This window comes from Thamnophis sirtalis, unplaced genomic scaffold (assembly GCF_051295495.1).
Source record: "Thamnophis sirtalis isolate CommonGarterSnake01/CBP01778 unplaced genomic scaffold, rThaSir2_p1.2 scaffold_8, whole genome shotgun sequence".
Taxonomy (NCBI): domain Eukaryota; kingdom Metazoa; phylum Chordata; class Lepidosauria; order Squamata; family Natricidae; genus Thamnophis; species Thamnophis sirtalis.
This window is the reverse complement of record NW_028261388.1, coordinates 71,100,123-71,123,832: the sequence shown is the minus strand read 5'-3', so window position 1 is coordinate 71,123,832 and position 23,710 is coordinate 71,100,123. Positions and strand designations below refer to the sequence as shown.

At 38.0% G+C, this 23,710-nt stretch overlaps 1 protein-coding gene across 2 annotated transcripts; it reads right to left on the bottom strand.

Moving 5' to 3' along the window:
- Positions 1–891: 891 nt before the first annotated feature.
- On the bottom strand, positions 892–22,621 carry DTD1 (D-aminoacyl-tRNA deacylase 1). Of its 2 annotated transcripts, none has more exons than XM_087721889.1 (6): positions 22,536–22,621; positions 19,939–20,029; positions 19,444–19,679; positions 17,772–17,869; positions 14,487–14,661; positions 892–2,385 (listed from the first exon to the last, which is right to left on the bottom strand). In XM_087721889.1, the coding sequence occupies exons 1-5, from the start codon at positions 22,576–22,578 to the stop codon at positions 14,506–14,508; spliced, it is 624 nt and encodes a 207-aa protein (XP_087578015.1). In that variant the 5' UTR covers positions 22,579–22,621; the 3' UTR covers positions 892–2,385; positions 14,487–14,505. The 2 variants fall into 2 exon arrangements, with proteins under 2 accessions (XP_087578015.1, XP_087578016.1); XM_087721890.1 differs by lacking the exon at positions 892–2,385 and adding an exon at positions 12,398–12,527.
- Positions 22,622–23,710: the final 1,089 nt, after the last annotated feature.

Below are 23,710 nucleotides of genomic sequence, written 5' to 3'. Positions count from 1 at the left end.
TATTGTTGTGTGTGTGTGTTGTCTGTTTAATAAGAGCCAAGGTGGCGCAGTGGTTAAAATGCAGCACTGCAGGCTACTGCTAGATCAGCAGGTCAGCGGTTCAAATCTCACCGGCTCAGGGTTGACTCAGCCTTCCATCCTTCCGAGGTGGGTAAAATGAGGACCCAGATTGTTGGGGGCAATATGCTGACTCTCTGTAAACCGCTTAGAGAGGCCTGGAAGGCCTATGAAGCGGTATATAAGTCTACTGCTATTGCTATTGCTATTGCTAATAAAAAAAAAATTAAAAAGATGCACCATTTGGAATGATAGCAAATTCTGTATCAGACAAAGATTGCCGTAAGAAAATAAATTTGCTAGCTCTGATTTATAAAAATATGACATTTCCAACTTTTCAGTATATCAGGGTCATTGCTATAGGCGTTGTTGCCTCTACCATTTCACTTTGGGGCAAGGGTAAGATCAGATTGCCTTTATTAGTTTCATAAGAGGAGTATCACTGTTTCTCAAGGCCACAGTATTTATGTTGCAATAAAAAAAACCTTTCCCAAGAGAAACAGCACCTTCCAGAAAAATGGCAGCTGAAGTTCTCCTTTGCTCCAACTCTGCTCCTACTGGAGCTGTCTTTCCCATATGACTGGGTAAAAAATGCAGGACAGGGAGGGCCTGGTGTTTGAATTGCATATTTCCCATGCTGTGGGAATGCCACTCTGGTCATCAGCAGCCAGTGAACACAAGAGATGGAAAATACCTAAAGAAATTAAGAACTACCTCAGAAATATTTAAAAGAAAAGAAGGATTTCATTAAACTTTCCTAATAGACAATTTTGATATCGAACACTAAAACACATTGCGTTTCTTAAAAAAAAAAACCCAGGCTTAGCAAAGAGAAAAGTTGTTCAGGTGCTGTACTTTATTAATAAAGTTCTTCCCTTTGGAAAAATTTAACCGACACATATAAACACACACAGTTTACAGGTTAAATAATTGATAAATTAATCTAACTTGAATTCAGTTTTTTCCACAGCCAGACACACTCAACACACAAACAATGCATTTTACACTTTGTTCTGAAAAGATACATTAGATCAGGGGTGTCAAACTGGCGGCCCCCACAGGCCAGATGTGTTACACACAGGCCACGCCCACCCCAGCTCCACAAAGGGGGAAACCATCATGAAATGTCACATGATGGCAATGTGGCCTGGCGAGTTTGACACCCGTGCTTTAGATGGACCAAAAGTAGAAGCATGCTCTTACAAGGAAAAAAAGTAAGAGAAAATGTATTTTAATGAAATGGATCATAAGATTTGTTATATTTATGCTGCTACAACTTGCACAAGAAACTTTCCTCATCAGTAATAGAGGCCTCCATGTTACCACTGGTGAGATGAGGGCTAATGCAGCATAGCTCCTTCAGGTAGAGCCAAGGAAGCATAAACAGTCTTGTGAACAGAGAAGGAGCTACTGCTGTGACTATCCCTCACTTCAGGGTCTGGAAAGTAGAAGATGCAGGAGACCCTCTCCCACACAGTATGGGCCTTCTCATATTGTCTGGCAGTATGGGAAGGAATCACAGAAAAATGTCAGAAAGGGCTCTGTAGATATCTACACACAGGACTGATTTCTAAAACAACTTTGGTAGAGTTGTCCCACTACACTAGTAATGTTTACAGTATGAAAAACATCCACACATTTCAGCTGGAAAAGGATTCTATCAGGATTTCACCCATCCTTTACTGAGGGAGGGATGTTTAATTTCAAGTAATGAGTTGAACTTTTAAGAGACATTCTAAGCATCACACAGCTCAAAATACCAATGATGGAACTATCCTCTGCCTCTTCATCAGCTTGGAAAATACAAAATAGCCTGGGGATTTCTTTGAGGATTCAGATTGTTTGGGGTGGAGTGGAGTGCACAGGAGATGGAGAAAACCTGTTGTACTGAGCTTCCAAAATGCAGGAGGCATTTCTATTCTGTTCCTCCAGCTGTCCTCTCTAACTGTTGATATTGCTCATGCCCACTGGAAGAGCGGGGGGGACGGGACTGTTGTCATGATGAGGGCATTTATGCCAAGAACCATATGCACTGGTAAAATAATGTGGTCATTTTACAGTTATATAAAACCTAACTATATGGAAGGGAGAGTTATATAACTTCTGCAATGAAAATACTGCAAATAAGAAATGACCCAAATAGAAACTTGCTTTAAAACCTATTAACGGTGGACATTGATAACATTCCTTTGGTTGTTTGTAATACACCATGATGGAGATCCTTACTTCAGTCAAATTCTCCTTCTGCATCAAATAATTTTTCATCTAGAAATTTAACATCCTCAGCTAATGAGCACAGAAGATCACCAGTAGTGTTTATGAGCTTTCCTGTTAAAAAAGAAAGGGAAGAAAGAAAATAAATCATAATGTCATACAGGAAAAATCAACAACCTTCAATTCTCCAGATGCATGTTTAATTGCCACTGGCTTTAACTCTCAGTCTAATCATAAAAAAAGGAGACCAAATAATTTCAAGTAGCATTTTAAACATTTGTTCAAAGTTTCAAAATAATATTCCTATATGTTATCATGAGCAATTTGCCTGGCATTTCTCAGTATAAATAGTTGAGGCAGTTTTTCTGGAAAATCCTTCCACTCAATAACTACAAGTACATTTCTTAAATAGTGTCTTGAACAACATGCAAGTGATTCATTGGATTTGTGTAGTTAATGCTGCCCAGGAAATCTCTGTGGCTACACTCCCATTTACTCAGAGGTGTAATTGCCAAATTTGATGCTATAATATGGGTATAGAGTATCTAAGGTAGATGGATGATGCTACTGCCAATTTTAGTGGTGAAAGAGATAAAGAAAAAAAAATGTACAGTTTTCTTATGCTTAATGGCATGAAATTGTGGATCCTTTCAACATGGAGACTTCATTTTTCAAAGTATATTCTAGCCCGGAATAAATGCCCATGTAACATCCCCATTGATTCTACTTGTTGAAAGCTAGCAGGGAGGGTCACAAATGGTTATGTGACTGCAGGATGCTGCAATCATTTAAGTGTACCTGGTTGCCAAATGCCCAGATTGCAATCATGCGACTCCAGGTGCTGGGGCAGCCAGAACTCTGAGGACTGGGAGTTAACTACCTCTCATCACCACCATAGCAACTCAAACAGTTGTTGAATGAGTGGTTGTTAAATGAGGACTAAGTCTAGTTCATAATTTTATTCACTACCAATATCCCTCATGATATACAATAGAAGAGGATGCTGCACAACAGGAAACAACCCCCCCTTCTGATGTAGTCTTTAAAAAGATGATACAAGACAATGGAATGTTAAGTTTAATACCCTTGTTCTTGTGATATTGTCTTGACCATATCTGCCACATATTTATTGCTGTTTTTAATCTACATTGTTTATATTCTGTTTTTATGTTCTGAGCTGCCCAATTGATTTAAACCGGGCAGAGTTTAAGACAAAATAATACAGGGAATGTATGTCTGATTTTTTAAAAAGCCACCAATCCAGCAAATTAATCCAATAATCTGAAAAGGGATATCATGTTTTCTGAAAACACAAAGGCAACAGAAAAAATATAGTACTTACATTCATACATGATCAAAACATGATTTTTTTCAAGAATGCAAAGAAGAATGGAAAGAGAAAAGAGAGGATAAAAATAGGGAGGAGTGTGTTAAAAGCTTTATGGATTTGTAAGCATTGAGGCAGGCAGCAAAAGAAGACAACTCAACCTTGATGCCTGAAGGGCAGCCACTGAATTTTACAATCAGTAAATGATTTGAATTGGAAAAGTAATCCAGGGTATAGGAATAATGGCACTAAAAGAAAATCAAGAACATTCAGCGTGGATTGGAAAGCAAAAGAAAGCAGTAAGTTTGGCAAAAATTAGCAGGTCTAATCTTCCTAAAATTACACATGTGTCTTAATCTTCCTAAGATTCTAGTATCACTATTGTTAAGACTAATCTTCCTAAGATTCCTACACTAAGACTACCTTTTGAACCACGTGCCTTCTTGTCAGAGATCATAGAATTGTAGAGCTGGAATGGACCATGAGGTTATGTATTCCCACCTGCAATGCGTGGAAAACCATTTTAACCTTTCCATGAGAAAGAGAAAGCACTTTCTGAAATCTTTAAAATCTCCAGCGATGGAGCCTACACTATCTTTATAGACAGACTATTCCATTATTGTACAGATCTTACTCTCAGAATATTTTTCCTTATGTTGAAATGAAATCTAGGCAGTTGCAACTTATGCTCATTATTTCTAGTCCTACTTTATATGGCAATGGAAAAATAGTTCATGCCCTCTTCCCTGTAGTTTCTACATGTACCTATATATGGCTTCCTGAATATCCCAAGTTGCTTACTCTTCTGAATAGGACACGTCGCGCGAGCGATTGTGGGCGTACCTAGGTACACCCACGTTACACCTGTCCTCCGCGAGCTGCACTGGCTTCCTATTAGTCTCCGGACACGTTTCAAGGTGCTAGTCGTTACTTTTAAAGCCCTTCATGGTTTAGGACCTGACTACCTGAGAGACCGCCTCCTGCCATTTGCCTTCCAGAAACCTATAAGATCGCACAGATTAGACCTCCTCCGGATTCCATCTGCCGGCCAATGTCGGCTGGCGACCCCCCGGGGGAGGGCCTTCTCTGTAGCTGCTCCAGCCCTATGGAACGATCTCCCCGTGGACATCCGGACCCTTACTACTCTCCCGGCCTTCCGCAAAGCGATTAAGACCTGGCTTTTCCAGCAGGCCTGGGGCTGTTGATTTATCCAGCCCCATTTTATGTTATGAATGTTGTGTGATTTTAATGTCTGTATTTTTAATTTTTATATGTTCCCCCTCCCTGCTTTATCTGTAAGCCGTCCTGAGTCTCTCGAAAGTGGGCGGCATACAAGTCCTAATAAACTAAACTAAACGTCCTCAGCAACTTGTACGATCTTTGTTGTCATCCTCTGAACCTTCTCAAGCCTGTCAATATTCAACTGAAAATGAGGAACTCTAAATCATACACAGTATTCCAGGTGTGGTCTCATTAATGCCAAGTAGAGAGGAATAGTGACTTTGTGTGTCTTTGACATGATATTTCTTCAGTGCAGCCTAGAACAATATTAAACCTGCTAGTAACTGTCTCACTCTGCTGACCCCAATTCAACTTGTTGTCAATGTAGCCTTTTAAACTTCCACAATACCCAATCAGCAGAAAGGTATTACCAAGTGAGAATTAAGGGACCCTAACTAGCTTATTAGACAACATATGGCTAGAGAGTGCTATGTTAAACAGTTTATTGATATTGTAAACAAAATCTAAATTCAACAGAATTCTGTGAGTTGAATCCAGAAACGTTAGATTGAAAACAAGGTGATGAAAAGGGATTATAATTGGAAGGCAGAAATAAGAATCAAGAGGAAAGGAACTTGACGCATTTCAACTGCTTGTGGCCATGAGAGCAAATTACTTGGGGAAGAATAATGTTAGTTTGAGGTAAAGAGAAGAAAGAAGTGACTGTGGCTGATAACTTCAATATTCAATAGACAGGCACCACAAACACTTTTCGTGCCCAGGAGCTTCCATCGATTCTCCTCTCCCTCAAAGGCAAAGAAACTGTGGCAGATGAAGCTTCCAAAATCCATCAAGTCTCCCTGGCAGAGAGGAGACAGATCTTTGCAAGGTAAGTGAATCAGGCACAGCAGGGAGGGGGAAGCATGAGGTATCTTAGTGGGTTGGGGAGACTTTGGGGGCTTGTTCCATCACTAGGCCCATCCATGGTCTTCCCCACCTTGAGATACTTCATGTGCACTTAATGTGTGGACGAAAGGAAGGAGTGATCTCTTTCAAGGTACAAGATTCACTCCTACAGATTCTTGAATTACAACTGGAATGGACAAGCTCCATTCCATTCATAACTCGAGAACTACCTATAGACCTTCATCTAAGTCCTATAAAAATATAAGAGTTACTAGTTAAACAAGCAACACATGAAAATGGCATACTGCATTACTTCTATATTGAATGCAATCAACATTTACTGACTACCTTTGTGGCAATAAGTATGCAAAGCCTTAGGAATAAATTAACTTTCTTAAGGGATAATCTGAGTCAGATTTTCAAGTCAATAAATTCTACTCTGAGTTTGAGACAGAGTCTCCCCCACAAAAACAAAAACACGCATGCACAAGTTGTCCCCTGTTCTTCACAACACAGGTCAATGGAAGTAAATCAGAAAAACTCTTTTAAGACTTCAGCAAAATGGCTATTGATATTTAAAACGGATGCAAAATCATTGTCACACTTTGGCTTCAGTCAACTCAGATAAACAGACAGTCTACAGATGGAGAAAATGCAACTTCATTCTTACTTTTGAAGAGTGGCTGTTTAACAAAAATCACTCCTGGAGAAAGGTATATAGTATCCTCTGCAGGCTACTCTTGCATTCATCAATCTATTGTAAGGAAAACACTGAACAAGAGTAATATACATAGGAGGTTCCCCTAAAAGGGTACGGCCATTAGTCTCAAGCTTGCCAAGACTATCTGAGTTAGCAGGCTGCTCGAATTGTTTTGGCAAAAAACTTTGACATTAGTGTGGATGTTTACAGTTTGCAGAATGAGAAACATTACATCCTCTGGACCTGTTTGCGCAATCATGGAGGGAAGAATGGATTCCAATAAAGGAGAATATTTGTATCTCAGGATGAAATGAATCCCTCACAATGGATCGTATCAGCAAATACTAGCGCAGAGCATCGAGCCTGTGAACTCAAGCTTAAATGAATGTGGGCCATGCAATACCTTTATGATCCTGAAACACAAAAGTAAATTGAAAACAAAGTTGTGCTGAAGCACAAAAAATTTCTCACTTTGAAATGCTGAGTCAAAACTATCATCCTTAATTGAAATGTTGTGGCATGGCTTGAAGTAAGTAGTTCACACAAGAGAATCGTCACATACCACTGAGTAGAAGCTGTTATGAAAAGAGGAATAAAGCAAATTAGCTCCAAGACAATATGCAGGGCTGATCACCATCTGGATAAAGTCATTGCCTCTAATTTAAAAGAATAGCACCAGTTATCAAATTAAAAAGTCCAAATACTTTTACCAAAAAAGAATCTTGGTCAATATAGCAATAGCAGTAGACTTATATACCGCTTCATAGGCCTTTCAGGCCTCTCTAAGCGGTTTACAGAGAGTCAGCATATTGCCCCCAACAATCTGGGTCCTCATTTTACCCACCTCGGAAGGATGGAAGGCTGAGTCAACCCTGAGCCGGTGAGATTTGAACCGCTGAACTGCTGATTTAGCAGTAGCCTGCAGTGCTGCATTTAACCACTGCGCCACCTTGGCTCAATATGACACCATCCACTTAATTGTAGCCTGAATGAAGATGTAGCCGCTTTTACGAGTGCAAGTATACACTATTTATGGTAAAATTAGTCTGCAGGGTCACATTATTTACAAACTGGTGATTCCTAAATATTGTTAAATTCACTAATTACTTTCACACAAAGTTTCATACAAGTCCATCCATCTATCCAAGTCCTTTTCTCACTGCTTCTGCTACCCTTGTGGACAATGTGTATAATGTAGTCACAATTGAAAGAGGAAATATCCAGAGAAGTAACGAACATCCCTTTCTAACATGGTTGTGATCAACACAACTTCTGCCCAAACTAGGATTGCTGTTACTTCCAAGAACAGAAAATAATAGAGCGGCCAACTAAACATCAGTTTCTCTCAAAGTGGTTCATAAATAATGCAGGTTTCTTTATCATCTTATTTAGGCATAAAAGATCCTATATTATTGTCAAGAACACTAACCTTTATCTACATAATCAGTAGATTAAACCCACTTGTATCAATCTGAAACTCTGGGTTAGATAATTCTGTTCAAGGATCATCGCTCAATCCGCAGATAATTTCTCTGCCTAACTACTTTCTAAAGGAAAAGGAAACATTTTTGGTTCATAGAATGTTGGATGATGGAGCAGGCATACATATTAATCATGTTTAAATTTCATATATGCATATGTGCACATATGTTCACACATACAAAAGTAGGTTTTCTCCATTATCATGTTATTAATTACTTAGGATAGAAAAGCCACATTGCCCATTTACCTGCCTGCTTTTGACATATCAGTTACTGCTGCTGCTAATTTTTGGAAAGTCCAGATTCTATAAAGTTTAGCAATTGTGTAGATTACTCAGAACAGAAGCTAAAATATCAAATGTTTTGACTTCTGTCATGAGAGAGCACAACAATCACTGGATTTGCAGGGCTGATTTCTAGAAGGATGGTGCTTCTTGCAAGGCTCAAAATCCAGATAGGAACTCGGTGGATTTCCAGGCAATGAAGAAGAAGGTCTTTATAAAAAAATCAGTTTATTTAAGATTTATATGTCTGCCCATCTTACACTCACAATTATATAATCAATAACTATAAAAAAGTCATAAAACAATAAACAAAAACTCTGTGCTTTAATTATTCCTTTGGGATGGCCCACAGCAAACTCTCCTCATTCCATATTTTCTATCTATTCAATCTTATCCCACCTCTACAGTAAAGAGCCGGGTCTTATTGGCCTTCTGAAAAAGGCTTAAAGGGATGGGGACCTGCTGAATTGCTGGGGAGAGGGGAGGTGTTTCACTAAGTAGCAGCAGCCATAAAAAGGCACACTTCCATGTCCCACTAGGTGGCAGGATTTCACAGAAGGAATCTGGAGCAAGCCTATCTAAAGGGACCAGATTTTACGGAAAGGCAGTCCTACAAATATCCAGATCCTGTGCCATGTAAGGCTTTACAGGTGATAACTAGTACCTTAAATTCCATTTGGAAGGAATCTAGGAGCCAGTGCAGCTTGCGTGATAAAGGTATAACATGGGTAGACCTTTTGAGCATCGAATACTGTGTGCAACACTGTATTCTGGAACTAGCTGTAGCTTCCAAGTGTCTTCAATGACAGTCTCCAAGGACAATGTCTCCAAGAACATTAGTGCATTGCAATAATCCGGGAAGGGACTAAGGCAAGAATGATCTGAGCAAGGCCTCCCAGTCCAGGAAAGGGTGCAATTGGTAACCAAAATGCTTCTGTGCAAACCCTCCTACCCAACTCAATCCCCTGAGCTATGAGTGCCACCTGCTCATGTAGCAGGAGCTCTGAATCTAGGAGGACTCTCAAATTGTGTATCAACTCAGTCTGGGGGAGTGCAACCCTGTCCAAAGTCAAAGATCACAAGTCAGCAGTCCATCGTGATGAGCTCAGATTCAGAGGAGGAGACTGGAGGAGAAGCCAACTCCATTGCTACTGGACAAACTGACTGACAATGAGTAGCCAACTCCAGAGTTATCAGACAGACTACTATAAGAATAGGGAGATGAGGTAACCAGCGATTATTCATCCATAATCAGACCATGGATGATATGAACTGTATTGCAAGTCAAACAGGCATTAAGCAGGAGCAACTGGAAACCAGAGCCAAGGTTCTGAAACCAGGTCCTGGGACTGAACTCAGAGGGCTAGAACATTATGCTAGTATTTAACACCAGGGCTGCCTTCCCCAAAAGTGCCCTGCCCTGTACCTTCCCATGCCCATCACCTGTATAATGCCCTTCCTGCAATCTCTCCTCTCTAACTGGCTCCCATCTTCCCCTCAAATCCCCAAGGACTATCCACATCCAATCTTAACAATCTAGACCAGTGTTTCCCAAAGTGTGGTACGCGTACCCCCAGGGGTACGGGAAGAGTTTGGTGGAGGTACGTGTTGTATCCGGTTTTAACAGAAAAAGTCCTGAAATACATCTTGCCTTTTCCAACTTCATATTTATGCGAAGTTGCTTTTTCTGCATTTGTAGACATTAAGTCGAAAATAGGAACAGACTATTGGACGTGGAACCGCATCTCAGATTAAAATTAACAACCAGGGAACCAAATTATGATGATCTGTCGTCTCAACATAAACAATTTCATCCTTCTCATTGAATCAAATAAATGTTCTTTATAATATAACTTTCGTTTATTTTGCGTATGTACCAAAAAAAAGAAAAAATTAATATATATTGATTTTTATTAAAGCATATGTTTTTTATGAGGGGTACTCGGCGTTACGAAAATTATAGAAGGGGTACACATATGTCAAAAGTTTGGGAAACACTGATCTAGACAGATTCTGTGCATGTTCTGGCAGTTCTGTATACACTTAAGAGCCTCACTTAAGAGCCTCCACCTCAGCAGGGCCCACATCCAAACCTTCCTTCCAAATTCTCGAGCTCCCTGCACCCAAAACATTTTCTCTTACCCTCCCAACCCAATCATCCCTCACCCAGGCAGTGGAGAAGTAAACCCCCCACCACCACCATCAAAGGGACTGGGTGGCAGCACCCCGAGCCCACCCTTCTCTCATATGAGGGGAACAAAAGGACCCAGATATACCCAGCCTGCACATCAACTATCAAACTATATAAAATTCTTGATCCACACAATGTCTTAAATCCAGGCACCATCAACTTCAATCCCAAATCTTCCCAGACAGGCAAAATGGATGCTTTAAGGGCTCCTTAAACAGTAACAAGACACAACAGAGCTTCCCCACAGGTTTGCAACCTTACTCCTGCCCCGTCTGCCACAAACCATCTGTACATCTGAGCCCACCACTCCACTGGAGATTCCAACAATCAGGATCCCACAGCCACCAACGCTTCTTCGACCTCTGTCAGCTTACTCTGTCTTATGGTCTCTAAGGTGGCAGACTCAAGGAAGACAGGAGCTAAGTCCTCCAGAGTTCATTTTTTGCTGCTCATCAGCTAAAGCAAAGGCAGTTAATCCACAGCACCACTGCTGGTGCCTGTTTAATGGTCAGCCTCTGAAATATGAGAGGCCACTACCCACTTCACCCACTCGGCTACCTCTAGTTCACTGGTTCCAACATTACTGGCTGCTACCAAACCAGCCAGGACCACTGAACACCTACACACACCATCCACAATATCCTCAAAAGGGGGAGGGGGAGGAGAGATGGTAGAGTTGCAATACTGGCAATTCCAGAAAGGACAAGCAATTGAGGAGGAACTAAGGAGACTGCAAGTACCTATGCTAATACCCAGAAGCTGTAAATTCCACCTTCCATCAGTTTTATGATGTTATGCCTGGTAATGGCTACCATAACACCATATCACAGAAACTCTCCACCAATTCTTGCTGCCCTTACAAAATGTCATTTGGACAGTAATATTATTAAACAAATAATTGATTTTCAGTCATATGATTTGCATACATTTTGCAGAGTAAAAAAGTGAAATGAATTTGCAAAGGCTTACTACACATAAAAGAACTCCAGAGGAAAAGCAAATGTTCATTTCTATCCTCTATATCAGGGGTCTTCAACCTTGGCAACTTTAAGACTTGTGGACTTCAACTCCCAGAATTCCTCAGCCAGCTCAGCCAGGAATTCTGAGAGTTGAAGTCCACAAGTCTTAAAGTTGCCAAGGTTGGAGACCCCTGCTCTATATCTTCAACCACATCCCCTCATATCTTGGGAGCAGAATAAAGTGCAGTCTTTAAAAAAATAAAAATTCCCATATCTGTCTTAAACCTATGTTTGTAACAATAAATGTAAAATTTATTTAAAGTGTTTTTATATTTATCAACAATTTCATTTTTGTTTTTACTAATGAATACATTTTCTTAACAAACAGCCTTAGATAAAATTCAGTTGCTGGACTTTTCGATTGAAAGTCTGTGCATGTTAGGCTTTGATAATGCTAGAACTGCCTATTTCAAATTTCAAATTTTGCAAGGCCTTCACTTTAGCTAGGTTGGATATTATGCCCTCAGCAGTTCTTTTTGGATGTTTTAGAGGATTCCTATGAATCGTCAGTTATACTGTTCTTTATATAAAGACTCTAGACAGACCCTTATATATCCATTTCTGCCTGTAATAAATTTCCAGGTGGGGAAAGTAATTTTTATTTAATGGTAGTTCTCTCAGACTAGGACTTGAAAACAACCTCAAGTTGCCTAGTTGTGTTATCATTTGTATGATATTCTATACCACTACTTAGAATTGGAACTTTTTAAAATAGAATTTTAATTGGATTTATTTTATTACATTCTTCATTACTTTTACACTCCAATATACTTACTGTTTTTTTCCTTTATACACATATACATATAAGAATGTACTACTTCTTTTATTCCATATTTTGTTGGTATCCGACCTTAGGGCTGTAATAAATTTGAATTGAATTTTATTAACTGTTCTTTAAGAATTATGCATGTGAATGTGCATATAATAGATTTCCCTTGCACTCTATGAGAAGCAAAATTTGGATCAAGAAGAATGATAGAAAAAGTACTGATGCTTTCTTTAGAAAAGAATCTTGAGAACATCATAGATAACCAAGGAAACAAATCAGTCCAGAGTTCTTATTCAACATCCAAATGATGAGGCTCAAATTTTTGTATTTTGGACACATCATGTGAAGATCCAACTCTCTTGAGAAGTTTATAATGCAGAGAAAGATGGAAGGAAATAGAAGAAGAAAAAATTGATTAGCACCAAGTTTGATTACAGTGTCATGGATACACTATTGAAAGATATGAAGACCAGACTGGGAATCAATCATTATGGAGGTCTATCTATGTAGTCACTAGAGGTGATACAGTTTCAATGATTCTCAATCCTCTTCTATCAGAGGAGTCTGTATTCTGATATTTGAATACTTTTCCTTCAAAATGTCCACTATCCTTTTTTCTTTACTATGTCACTGAATTTGAACATTATTTCCTCTTTCCCCTCATTTGTACCAAACTTAGTCTCTTATTGAATGATTTAAAATGAAGAGACATCATGTTACTACTGCCCAAGATATTTGCTTTAAATATCTTCATGATGGGAAGTGAGAGAGCACAATTTTCAAAATGAAAACATAGGAAGCTATTTTATTGAATGAGTTTCTTTCAGAGTTTTATGAAACTGCCATTGAACTCAATGAGGAAAATTGAGGAAAATATTTAGTGAGTCATTTTGAGAAAGAAGACTTACCCCTCGACATACCAAAAATAGTCTCCGGGCTTACAGAAAATTTACCCTGAAGTGGTTGTCAAATTGCTCCATCATGCAGACAAATAATTACTCAGCCCACACATTTGTTAATTAATTCCTTCACAAGGTTAAAATAAATTGTTAGATGATAGCTTTGCCGGGCAAGCAGTGTCATCTGTATTGATCTTATGATGTTAGACTGTTTTTTTAGAAAAAAAATCATGTCAATCAGTCTTTAAAGCACTGGCTTGCTCTTCTTGGGAAATAAAAAGAGTAGATTAGCAGTTGTACAATATTTTGTGTGTTCAAAATATTTCAGATACGTTATAGCTATAGAAATTTTATGCACCACAGCACCATTCCTTCGATGCTATCATAATGTACGGTGAGGTCTGAATTGAAAAATTGTGGATAACACTTGCCCTTGAATCAGAAAGTTAATTCTGGTTTGAGGGCAGGCACTAATCACAGCTTAACAAGTTGGACATCTTGGAGAACGATGGTTCATGTTTAACTAAAAGTCGAAAGGGAAGACATGCTCAAGACAAGGGAGCCCAAGGGTTGAGATTCTATTTTGAATCACTGTATGAATGATATATCCCCAGTCATTCTTTCATTAATCTACAGCAGGGGTGTCAAACTCAAGGCCTTTGGGCTGGTCCCGGCCCATGGGGTGCTTAGATCTGTAATACAAGTGACCACCTATAGTAATGTTATCAATTGTCATTCACAAACATTTATTCTTTTCCCTTTTATAACATCCAGCACACTTTCAATCACCCAACCCTTTTAAGAGTAAGGATTTAAACGCAATCTGATAAATGCAAATTCTGGACTTTGGTTGCGACACATAGCATGGAAACCAGCCACAACTAAGTTAAAATTGTGGTAGCAAATGGGAACTTCACTTAATTTTGTGTTCTCTCTCCCTCTCCCTCCCTCCTTCCCTCAGATTAACATAATTAACATATGGCATGAAAAATTGGTGTATGCCAAATCACAAAAAATGCCACTAAAAGTGGAGAAATATAGCCTAAATATATAAGATATTTTTAAAAATTGTTCCTTAAATCTCTCTCTGTGATTAAGAGGTTGGAATACATAATAGCTATGGGCATAGTCCAAAATGTTCTGAAAATAAAGGAAATTTCTAATTATTTATCAGAGAAGGTATAACCGCCCCAGGTAGAGGGGGGAAGTGAAAAAAAATCACTAAAAATGAAAAGGAAAAGAGGAAACTGTACAAAGAAAATAAAACTGGGCTATATGAAATGAAGTGGAAGCAGCTTTAATTATTGAAAAAGGACATACTTATAGGATTGAAAAGCAATTAATAAATAATTTACACAAAACTTAAAATGGCAGGAAATGAATCTTTTCAACAAAGAGCAGAGGCAGAAAGTTCATACCTGAAAGGGCTTTGAGACGTTAGGGTTCCCTTTCAGAAGAAACATCTCCTTCAGCCCCACTGCTTGCACTTGGATCATTTTTACTTTTAGGAAGATTTCGTTCTCTGCTTGATTCAGAAGGGACCTTCATTCTGGTTTTCTCTTTCCTCTGTTGTTGTTTCTCAAGTTTTGCTAACTGTTGCAAAGAAAAGATGGGAAAGCACAATTGTGAATGAATGTAAACGGAAGTAGTGAAACAGCACAGACAGTATCTTAGTTTTCAAAAAACTATGTTAATCTTTTGCAGCAAAACAAGACAAACACTAAAGAACAGGAAGTTTTTGCAGATTACACCAATCCTCTTCTGATTGGTGTAATCTGCAAAATATCTGATCCTCAATCAGATACCATATATGGGCTATAGACCCCAAGAAAACATTTTGCATGCACAAACATATGGGAGTCGGGGAAATATAGCAGAATGTTTATGAAAAAGGCTGAAGGCAGAGAACTACAAATATTTTGGAGACTGGAGACAGTATCCATATTTTTTTAAAAAAACTTACTTCTAAGGGAGTAGCTGTGTCCGTCTATTGCAATAAATGCAATTTGATGGGAGAAAGTGGGGGAGGAGGAAATCATAAAGAGAAAGTGCAGGGTAGAATTGCATAAAACAAGAGGTAGACATGATGCAGACATTCTTGAAATGAATAGTTAACATACCTTGTTCAATAAGAAGTAATGTCATTAAAAAGGCTATTGAAATTATTCTAACAAATTTCACCTGTGTTGCTTCAGGCACTTTTCTTATATATCGCCACTTTGTGGTCAAAGAAAGAATGTCCCATGAAATTAGTATGTTTTCCAAGAATATTTAGGAATTGCCATTTTTATGTCAATTGAGTCCATTGACCCTGTTGCACAAAGATTGGCTATTTTGTTCAGCATAGAATATTGTGGGGAATTGAAACAGATCTCATATGCCATTGATGGTGAGCAAATATATGTACCTTGATTTGGTGGGCGAAGTTTATTAGACCTTGAAATGGTGTGAGCAGACAAAATATATAGAAGAATTGACATACGAGTCTGCTATTCATTGATCTATCTATCCCACTGTTTTATAGTGTAGTAATAGTTTAGGATAGGGCGTTATCTCTAAATAAGTAAAGATTTGCCACTAAAATCATTTTGAAAGGTTTGTCCAAGATGATATGTAAATCACCAGATATGTTTGATATGGTTGATTTGAGTTGACCAGACAAGCTACTTTAAATTGAATCAATGTAAGTTCCACATATTTAAAGCACTCCAGGAAAAAGTTCAAATAAACTGACAGGAAGCTAATATTATTCAGAACCCCTAACATGTCAAAAAATATGCAAGTGACAGATCCTCACTTAATGATTTCCTATAATTAAGATCATTCTGTGATCAGTAATGAAAATCTTTAGATAGAATGCTGGCAATATATACTCATCATTACAAGACTATTATTAGAACATTTACATGTATCAACAACATTTCCAGAACAGACTCCTTGGTAATTCTACTTTGTCACAGCATATCTCAAAATGTCAATCTAATAGCACAGCCTGGTTTCCAACAAACAATACAAACATATGGGATTTGCACAATAGTTACACTGCAGAATAGACATTAAATATTAAAATGAATTTCTTTTTTTTCTAGTAATAGCATTAAAAGAGAATCTTTCTAGTAAGTGTATTAATTTTCTTGAAGTATAACAGCTCCTCACATATCACTGATGCTATTTCTCCAACTCTTTACAGATCCTAAGTACCAAGATCTAGCCAAAAGACTATTATTATTTTCTTTGAAAGCTTCTATTTAAGAAAGCAGCTTGAGAAGAAGCAAACAATTTGAGGCTATTATTTTCTTTCAATGTTTTTATTTAGAAAGAAATTGATTAAATAACAATAGCAAGCATTTTGGAAGGTTTCTTCATGGCAATAAACTGCTCCTAGAAAGTGTAGATTAAGGACCAATAACAAGGTAAATATAAAATTTCAATATTTCCTTATTTATAATTCAACTATATCGAATACGGGTTTCAATGGATTCAACAGACTAGAGCAGTTTGAAATCCAACCCAAGATGATAATATTGTACAGATTATATGGTTAGAACTTCAGATGTATAAGTGCATGACTTCATATTAGGGGAAAGAATAGCAATCAGGGTCAATGTATTTGTTTGGATTGTGTGATTGCATGTCCTTTTCTTAACTCAAAATACAACAAACTAGAATGTAAGCATCACATCTAATTAAAAGTATTTTTGCAGCAGCAAGTTCATGCAGAATAACAAATGCAGTTTATAGTATAACTAAAGCGGTATTTTGATTATCTATTTTTAATACTTTGATCAGGTTTTTATTTGTCAATATTTCTTACATATTAATATGCACACAAATAAAATCTCTAGTATTAGCACAACTCTAATATAGCACAAGTGGATGTCAGTGAACCATTGCTAACCATCTACTCTTAGAAATGATATGTCTCAGTTAATACTATATTATTACATGAATCTGTGGTATCTAAAATTAATACATACAATGGCAGTGCAATTCATTGAAAATGTTGCTCTGTTATCTATTTGAGCAGAAAGAGCCATCAATAAGACAAATAAGGGCCAGATAAGCAGAAGACTTGAAAGAAAGCACAGAACCAAACAGTAAATTCCTGATGGAAATAATTTTTCACAGAACATAAAATATGATATATTCTACTACAAATACCACAAATCTACTGGATCCATTTATATATTAGATCTAACATTTCCCATTAGCTTAAATTAAACAGGAATGACTACCTCATTTCCATTCAAAAAGACTTCTGTCAGCACACATTTTTGTAGTTATCCTATCTTACAATCTAGTGTCAGTAAAATGCATCAAGTTTATTGACCAATATATAAAACTATCAAACCCTCTAAGTAACTTAAGTCATAAACATAATAATAAAATAAATTCAAGATTTTGTAACAATGATTTAGCAACATATAAAACCTCAGCTGAAAAAGGGGCAACAGCAACAATGATCCAAAAGTATCACAGCCCTAGTTTATCATTCTTCCATGGTTGTTGTTGCAGTGATATTTTCATAATTCTCAAAAGAGAAACCTCACTTCTTTTTAAAATAATTATTGACCAGAAGAGGATTAGCTATTCTCAGGTCAAAATATAAAAATGAGGCCCACAGAACATAATTAAGGCTTTTAATATCAACATATGGACTATCTCAAAATAGGTAGGTAAAGAAAAGCACTACTACAACATACTTGTTTAGAGTCAACAGGGGCTGTAGGAGACTCCAGTTCAATGGTCACAGGTCCATCGTTCTGAATATGTACCTGCATGTATTCGCCAAATTTGCCATCTGAAAAATTAAAGTTGGATGGCAAAAAGAGAAAGGGTATTTGTCTATAAACAATATTTAATTTCCCTTTTGTTAAAATCACCATATCTCTACCATTAATTCAAACCAAAACATAATGAACAGCATTCAATCTTGACTTTTCATACTTTCTTTTGAAATCTACAACTTCTTGAATCAATGAGATTCAAACTGTAAAAAAAAAAGTTTAAAATGATAACTTTGTATATATCTCTCCTACTATCACATCACTCTAGATCTTACCTTTTTTTTTTTACTGGGAGCTAAAAACACAGTCAAGGGCCATGTTCTAGCCCAAAAAACCATTTTTCAGAAGATGTAATTATATCAAACCAAATGTAAAATGATCCGAACTACTGCATGGTTCTGACTGGTCCTAAAGCACCCACTGGGAAATTGCAGGACATATCTGGGGATAGAGTAACATCACTGAGTGGCAGGAATAAAAACATTGCTCTCTTTTTTATGAATTTTGAGGACTAGGGAGCTAAATGTAGAAATGGATGCACTATAGCAACCATTCCATCCTTTTTTGCCTACAGATAGAAAGAAGGCACCAATGAAAATTCTACCAGTGGTGTTCTAGTGGCCACGGAATACCTTTGGATTCAGGTTACTTACTCCTGATTTAAAACAAACTCATGGTGAACAGGGGAGGGAGAATTTGAAAAAAAAAATGGTGAAAAGAAGAAATGCCTCAAAGAAATATATACCCAGAGGCAATGTTTTCTCACACCTTTTTTAAGTAAAAGGAATTGATTCACTCTTGGATCAAAGCAGGAGAAGAGAAAATTAGGCTTAGAAAACACATTAACAGAACTGAAAGAAATCAAGAATGGTCTTTTTGTGACACCCTTAGATCAGAAGTCTCCCAGGCACCAGGGGGGGGGGGGGAATATGCCATTTCAGAAATCCATGTATTTCTTCATATGTTAATGATCATTCCCTTTCTCTCTTGTGATTCACATAATTTTTTCTTATATCTGCACTCATTTTCATTGCCACATACCAAAAACCAAACACACCAGTTAATTAAAAGAAGAATTATAATTTAGTGTAATAAATTACAATGTAAGTAACGTATTTTTCAGAGTAAGACACACCGGAGTATAAGGCACACCAAGATTTTGAAGAGGTGAATTTAAAAAAAAAGTTTTTGCACTTTGCAGACCTCCCAAAAATGGCTCATTTTTCACAAAAACGGGCCCGTTTTTTTTAAAAAAGGGGGTGTGTGAATAGCCTTTAGGAGGCTGCTGGGGGTGGGCAAAATTGAGCAAAAAACAGCCCATTTTTTGCTCATTTTTGCCCTCCCCAGCCCCCAGGAATACTCTGAAAGCCTCCTAAAGGCTATGCACAGCCATTTTGATGAAGGGGGCAAGGTTTCAGGAGGCAAAAAATGCTGTATTCAGTGTATAACACGCACCCAGATTTTCAGCCTCTTTTTTTGAGGGAAAATGGTGTGTCTTATACTCTTAAAAATACAGTATAGCAATTTCTGTAGGAATCTAGCTTATTGCCTGAAACATATTTCAATTCATCAGTAAATTTTGCCTTACCTTTAATTAATTCTGGCTTGTATGCTTTGCGAAGGTGCTCTAAGAAACTGTTGTAGAAAGATTCTGCTTGGTCAGAAGGCATTGCCATATGATAATCTGGTTTATTTCCTTTCAGGATACATTGAAGAGTAAACTGGCTAACACATAGCACTTCGTACTGCTTATCCATTACACTTTTAGACCAGTGTTTTCCACTTTCATCTTCAAACACACGAAGATTTAATATCTTTCGAACCCTGTATGAAAAGTCAGAGGCCTTTATGGAACTTTTCTGAAATTAAGCTATTCAATATTCTACATATACTATATACTCTACATTATATTCTATAAATATAAAGACCAGAAAATGGGGAGCAAAGATAATATAGAGATTTACAGTAGATGTAGATTCTATGCATAACAACTGATGCAAAAATTTAGGAAATATCATTTGTTTAAGTAAAATATATGTAAATTGCAAAGTGAAAGAAAAATTAAATCCTTATTATTACTTACATGTGCTCAAGCTCTTTCTGCGTGTCTTCCACAGAGATACCCAGGAGCACACAAATGCCACGTCCAATGGAACTTATTTGTTCCCCAGCAACTATAAGGGATATTTTTAAGAAGTTAAATGTATAGAATTTATTTTATGTCATATCCCTATACACACACACACACACACACAAACACACATAAAAGCTTCTTATTCCTAAATTTGGAAAGCAACTTATTCTATAGAATTGTATTCTTATTAAGTGTCAATTCTATTCCCAGTGGAGATAGATTTTTTAAACAATTTGTTGCAAAACATAATATGCATAGATCTACTTTCAAAGAAAAACAAGAAATATAAGCATGCCTTTGGGATGCAAACATATATGACCTCCTTAGCCAAAGGCTTAATATGTAATGAGTTTGTTGCTTTTATAACTCTTCAATCAGTAATTACAACATAGTTATTATATTATAAAATATAATATAGTAACACAATTGGAAATAGAAGGCAAAAAAATATATATATCTCTGAATAGGTAAAGGTTCCCCTTGCACATATGTGCTAGTCATTCCTGACTCTAGGGAGCGGTACTCATCTCCGTTTCAAAGCTAAAGAGCCAGCGCTGTCCGAAGTCGTCTCCTTGGTCATGTGGCCAGCATGACTAAGCGCATGGAACGCTGTTACCTTCCCACCAAAGGTGGTTCCTATATTTCTACTTGCATTTTTACATGCTTTTGAACTGCTAGGCTGGCAGAAACTGGGACAAGTAACGAGAGCTCACTCCGTTACGCGGCACTAGGGATTCGAACCACTGAACTGCCGACCTTTCTGATCGACAAGATCAGCATCTTAGCCACTGAGCCACCGCATCCCCATACCTCTACAAAATATTTAATAAATGCTCATACAACCAATTTACATATCAAAGGATATCAATATTTTAATAACTAAATACCTAATTGCAATACCTAAAAGGAATCTTCCTTCAGACAAAGTTCTATCTTACCAGTAAACCTCTTCAATAGGAATTTTACACATTTACACTTCTAAACCTGACCACACAAACTAAAATATTTCATATGCTTAGGAAATACAGACAATTTAAATAAATCCAGATGTTTTGTTCAAGAATTGTAAACCATGCACAATTTAACCAGTCTTGATGTGAGAACAAAAACTAGTTTATTAAAAGATTTTTAAAAAGAAGAATTAATCTCCTGTCCCCTGCCTTTTGATAAGCATAATGGAAGCAGGGTATAATTGTTTACACAATTTATAGACTTTATACAGAAAAAGTGTTCTACTGTCTCAGCTCTATTATTGCTGCAGTGGCAGAATTGTTGTTCATAAGGTATTTTCAAATATCCATCCTTTAATACTACAGCACCGAGCTTAGGAAGAATGAGAAACCCACACTGTTTTGATACATACAATATAGTCAGATTTTAACCAATCTTCCCCTCTATTAGCAAGGAATAATGGTGGAATCCAGGCGGGGGGCAGGCGACTTCTGCAAAATGGAATTTTACATTTGCTATTTAGTAACTTTTTAGTAACCAATTATTTCATCTGCTCCCTTTGAACCAAAAGAGGTCAACAAATTCCAAAGAAAATCTCAAAATTTAAGCTTATTTAGGAAAATTGTATTCTTCTGGTTTTGAAATTATCAGCCAACATTAATGGGAGCTAAGCAGGAAAAGGCTCTTTTTGGCTTGTTGGTTTTCTCTTTTGAATGCTACGTAGCTTGCCCCACTAACCCTTGTGCACTGGGCTGACTGCAGACCCCTTCCCTTCTAAAGAATTCTGATTGATGTGGTCAAGGAGAAGGGTCTTTTCTACTGTGGCCCCACCCTGTGGAACACTCTACCAGCAGAAGTGAGAATTGCTTCCACTCTTTTTGCCTTCCAGAAAGGTATCAAAAACAAAATATCTTATCCCTGTGACATTGGTCTCTTTGGTTCTGGTTATATATATAGCACTTCAAATTTTGTTTGTATATTTATCTTTTTACTGGCTGCATAAAACACAGAAGTAATACTGCTGATCCTCACAAATTACCATTCTCTATAGCAGTGTTTCTCAACCTTGGCCACTTGAAGACGTCTGGACTTCAACTCCCAGAATTCCCCAGCCAGCGAATGCTGGCTGGGGAATTCTGGGAGTTGAAGTCCAGACGTCTTCAAGTGGCCAAGGTTGAGAAACACTGCTCTATAGAGTACCTTGCGTATTGTGTAACAGGATAACGAATCAACAATTTAGGGCTTCTATTCACACTTCCTTTTTGTTTCACACTTAAAAGTTGCTTCAAAGATAAAGGAAGGATGTGGACAAATACACGATCCATATGGACATGCCACAAAGAATTGGGATTCGCTTCAATGTCGTCGTCAAGCCAAGCCAGGGCTTAACAGAACACAAGACCCTTTATAATAGCAACCAGGCTGTGGGTGGGTTTTGAAGGAACTCGCGGTGGGAAGCGGTGAAAATGGTGGGGTTTAGCTCGGCCACGGGAAACCCCGCCGGCAAGCTAGAGCTGAAGACACGGCCTCTAAACCACCGCGCCGATGGGCAGCTGACAGAAAACGGAATCGGAACACAAACGGCCCCCGCGCACCTGACACACTGGCTTGAGTGACACGTTGGATGATGGCCTTCATCACGCCGGGATTAGAGGGATCCGGAGCGGTAAAGCACAACTTCCGGTCTGGACCGGAAGCAAAGCAACAGAGTTTTTCTGCCCTTCCCACACTGAGCTGTGGATATATAATTTCTAGAAGTGGGTGTGTCCCACGATTCTGAGTTCCCTGAAAATTTACCGCGTCCCCCACTATATCCCCTGAATGTAATAAAGCTTCTCATAAAAAGTAATGTTTCCCGAATCAAGTTTTCCCGGCAGCCAAAGGGAAATGCTGATGGCCGAGATGCCTTTTCGACTTCGTAATGTATTCCTCACCCGGGTCGGCGGTCTCTTTTCTATATAACTTTTCCGATTCAACCTTGTACTAGACTTGGGAATCGGCCAAGGTTAACTAATAGTTGCGATGTTTAACGTAGCCTCTGAGCGCGCCTGTTTTCCACGAAGCTGAGGATGTAGCAATTCAAATCTGAGCTTCCTTTTCTTTTAAATCCTTTCTTCAGCATCAATACTAGAAATGGCAGGACTTTTTTTTTTTCCAAAAGTTGCACCAGTCAAACAAATTGCACTTCTTCTTCCAGGTACTTCTCGAGTCGACATTTCTCTTTGGTATGATCCTTCATTCATTTCCATCCTTTGCTTCTTGTCCTGCCTTCAGGTGTTTTAGAGAAGAGGTTGACTCCCTCTTCTTTGTGGCAGCCACTTAGATATTAGAACACTGCTATCATGTCACCTGCAGTTCCTTTTATTAAACTAGACATACCCAATTCCTGTAATCATTCTTTGTATGCTTTAACCTCCAAGCCCATAATCATCTTTGATGTTGTTCTCTGCACTTTCTAAAGTCTCAACACCTTTTTTATATCATTGATGCATTATGAAGTGGTATTAATACTTCATTTAATCTTGATTCTATCTGTTAATGCAGCCTAGGACTGCACTGCCCCCCCCCAGCTGCAGCACAAGGCTGGCTCATACTTAAGTGAGTAGGACAGGGGTCTGCAACCTTAAACACTCAAAGAGCAGGACCAGTTTCCCACAGAAAAGAAAACACGGGGAGCCACAAAATCTGAGTGGGTGTGGCCAACTCAATGTAATTTCATTGTTCATTCACACCCAGTCACATGACCACCCCTAGTCACACCTATCCAGCC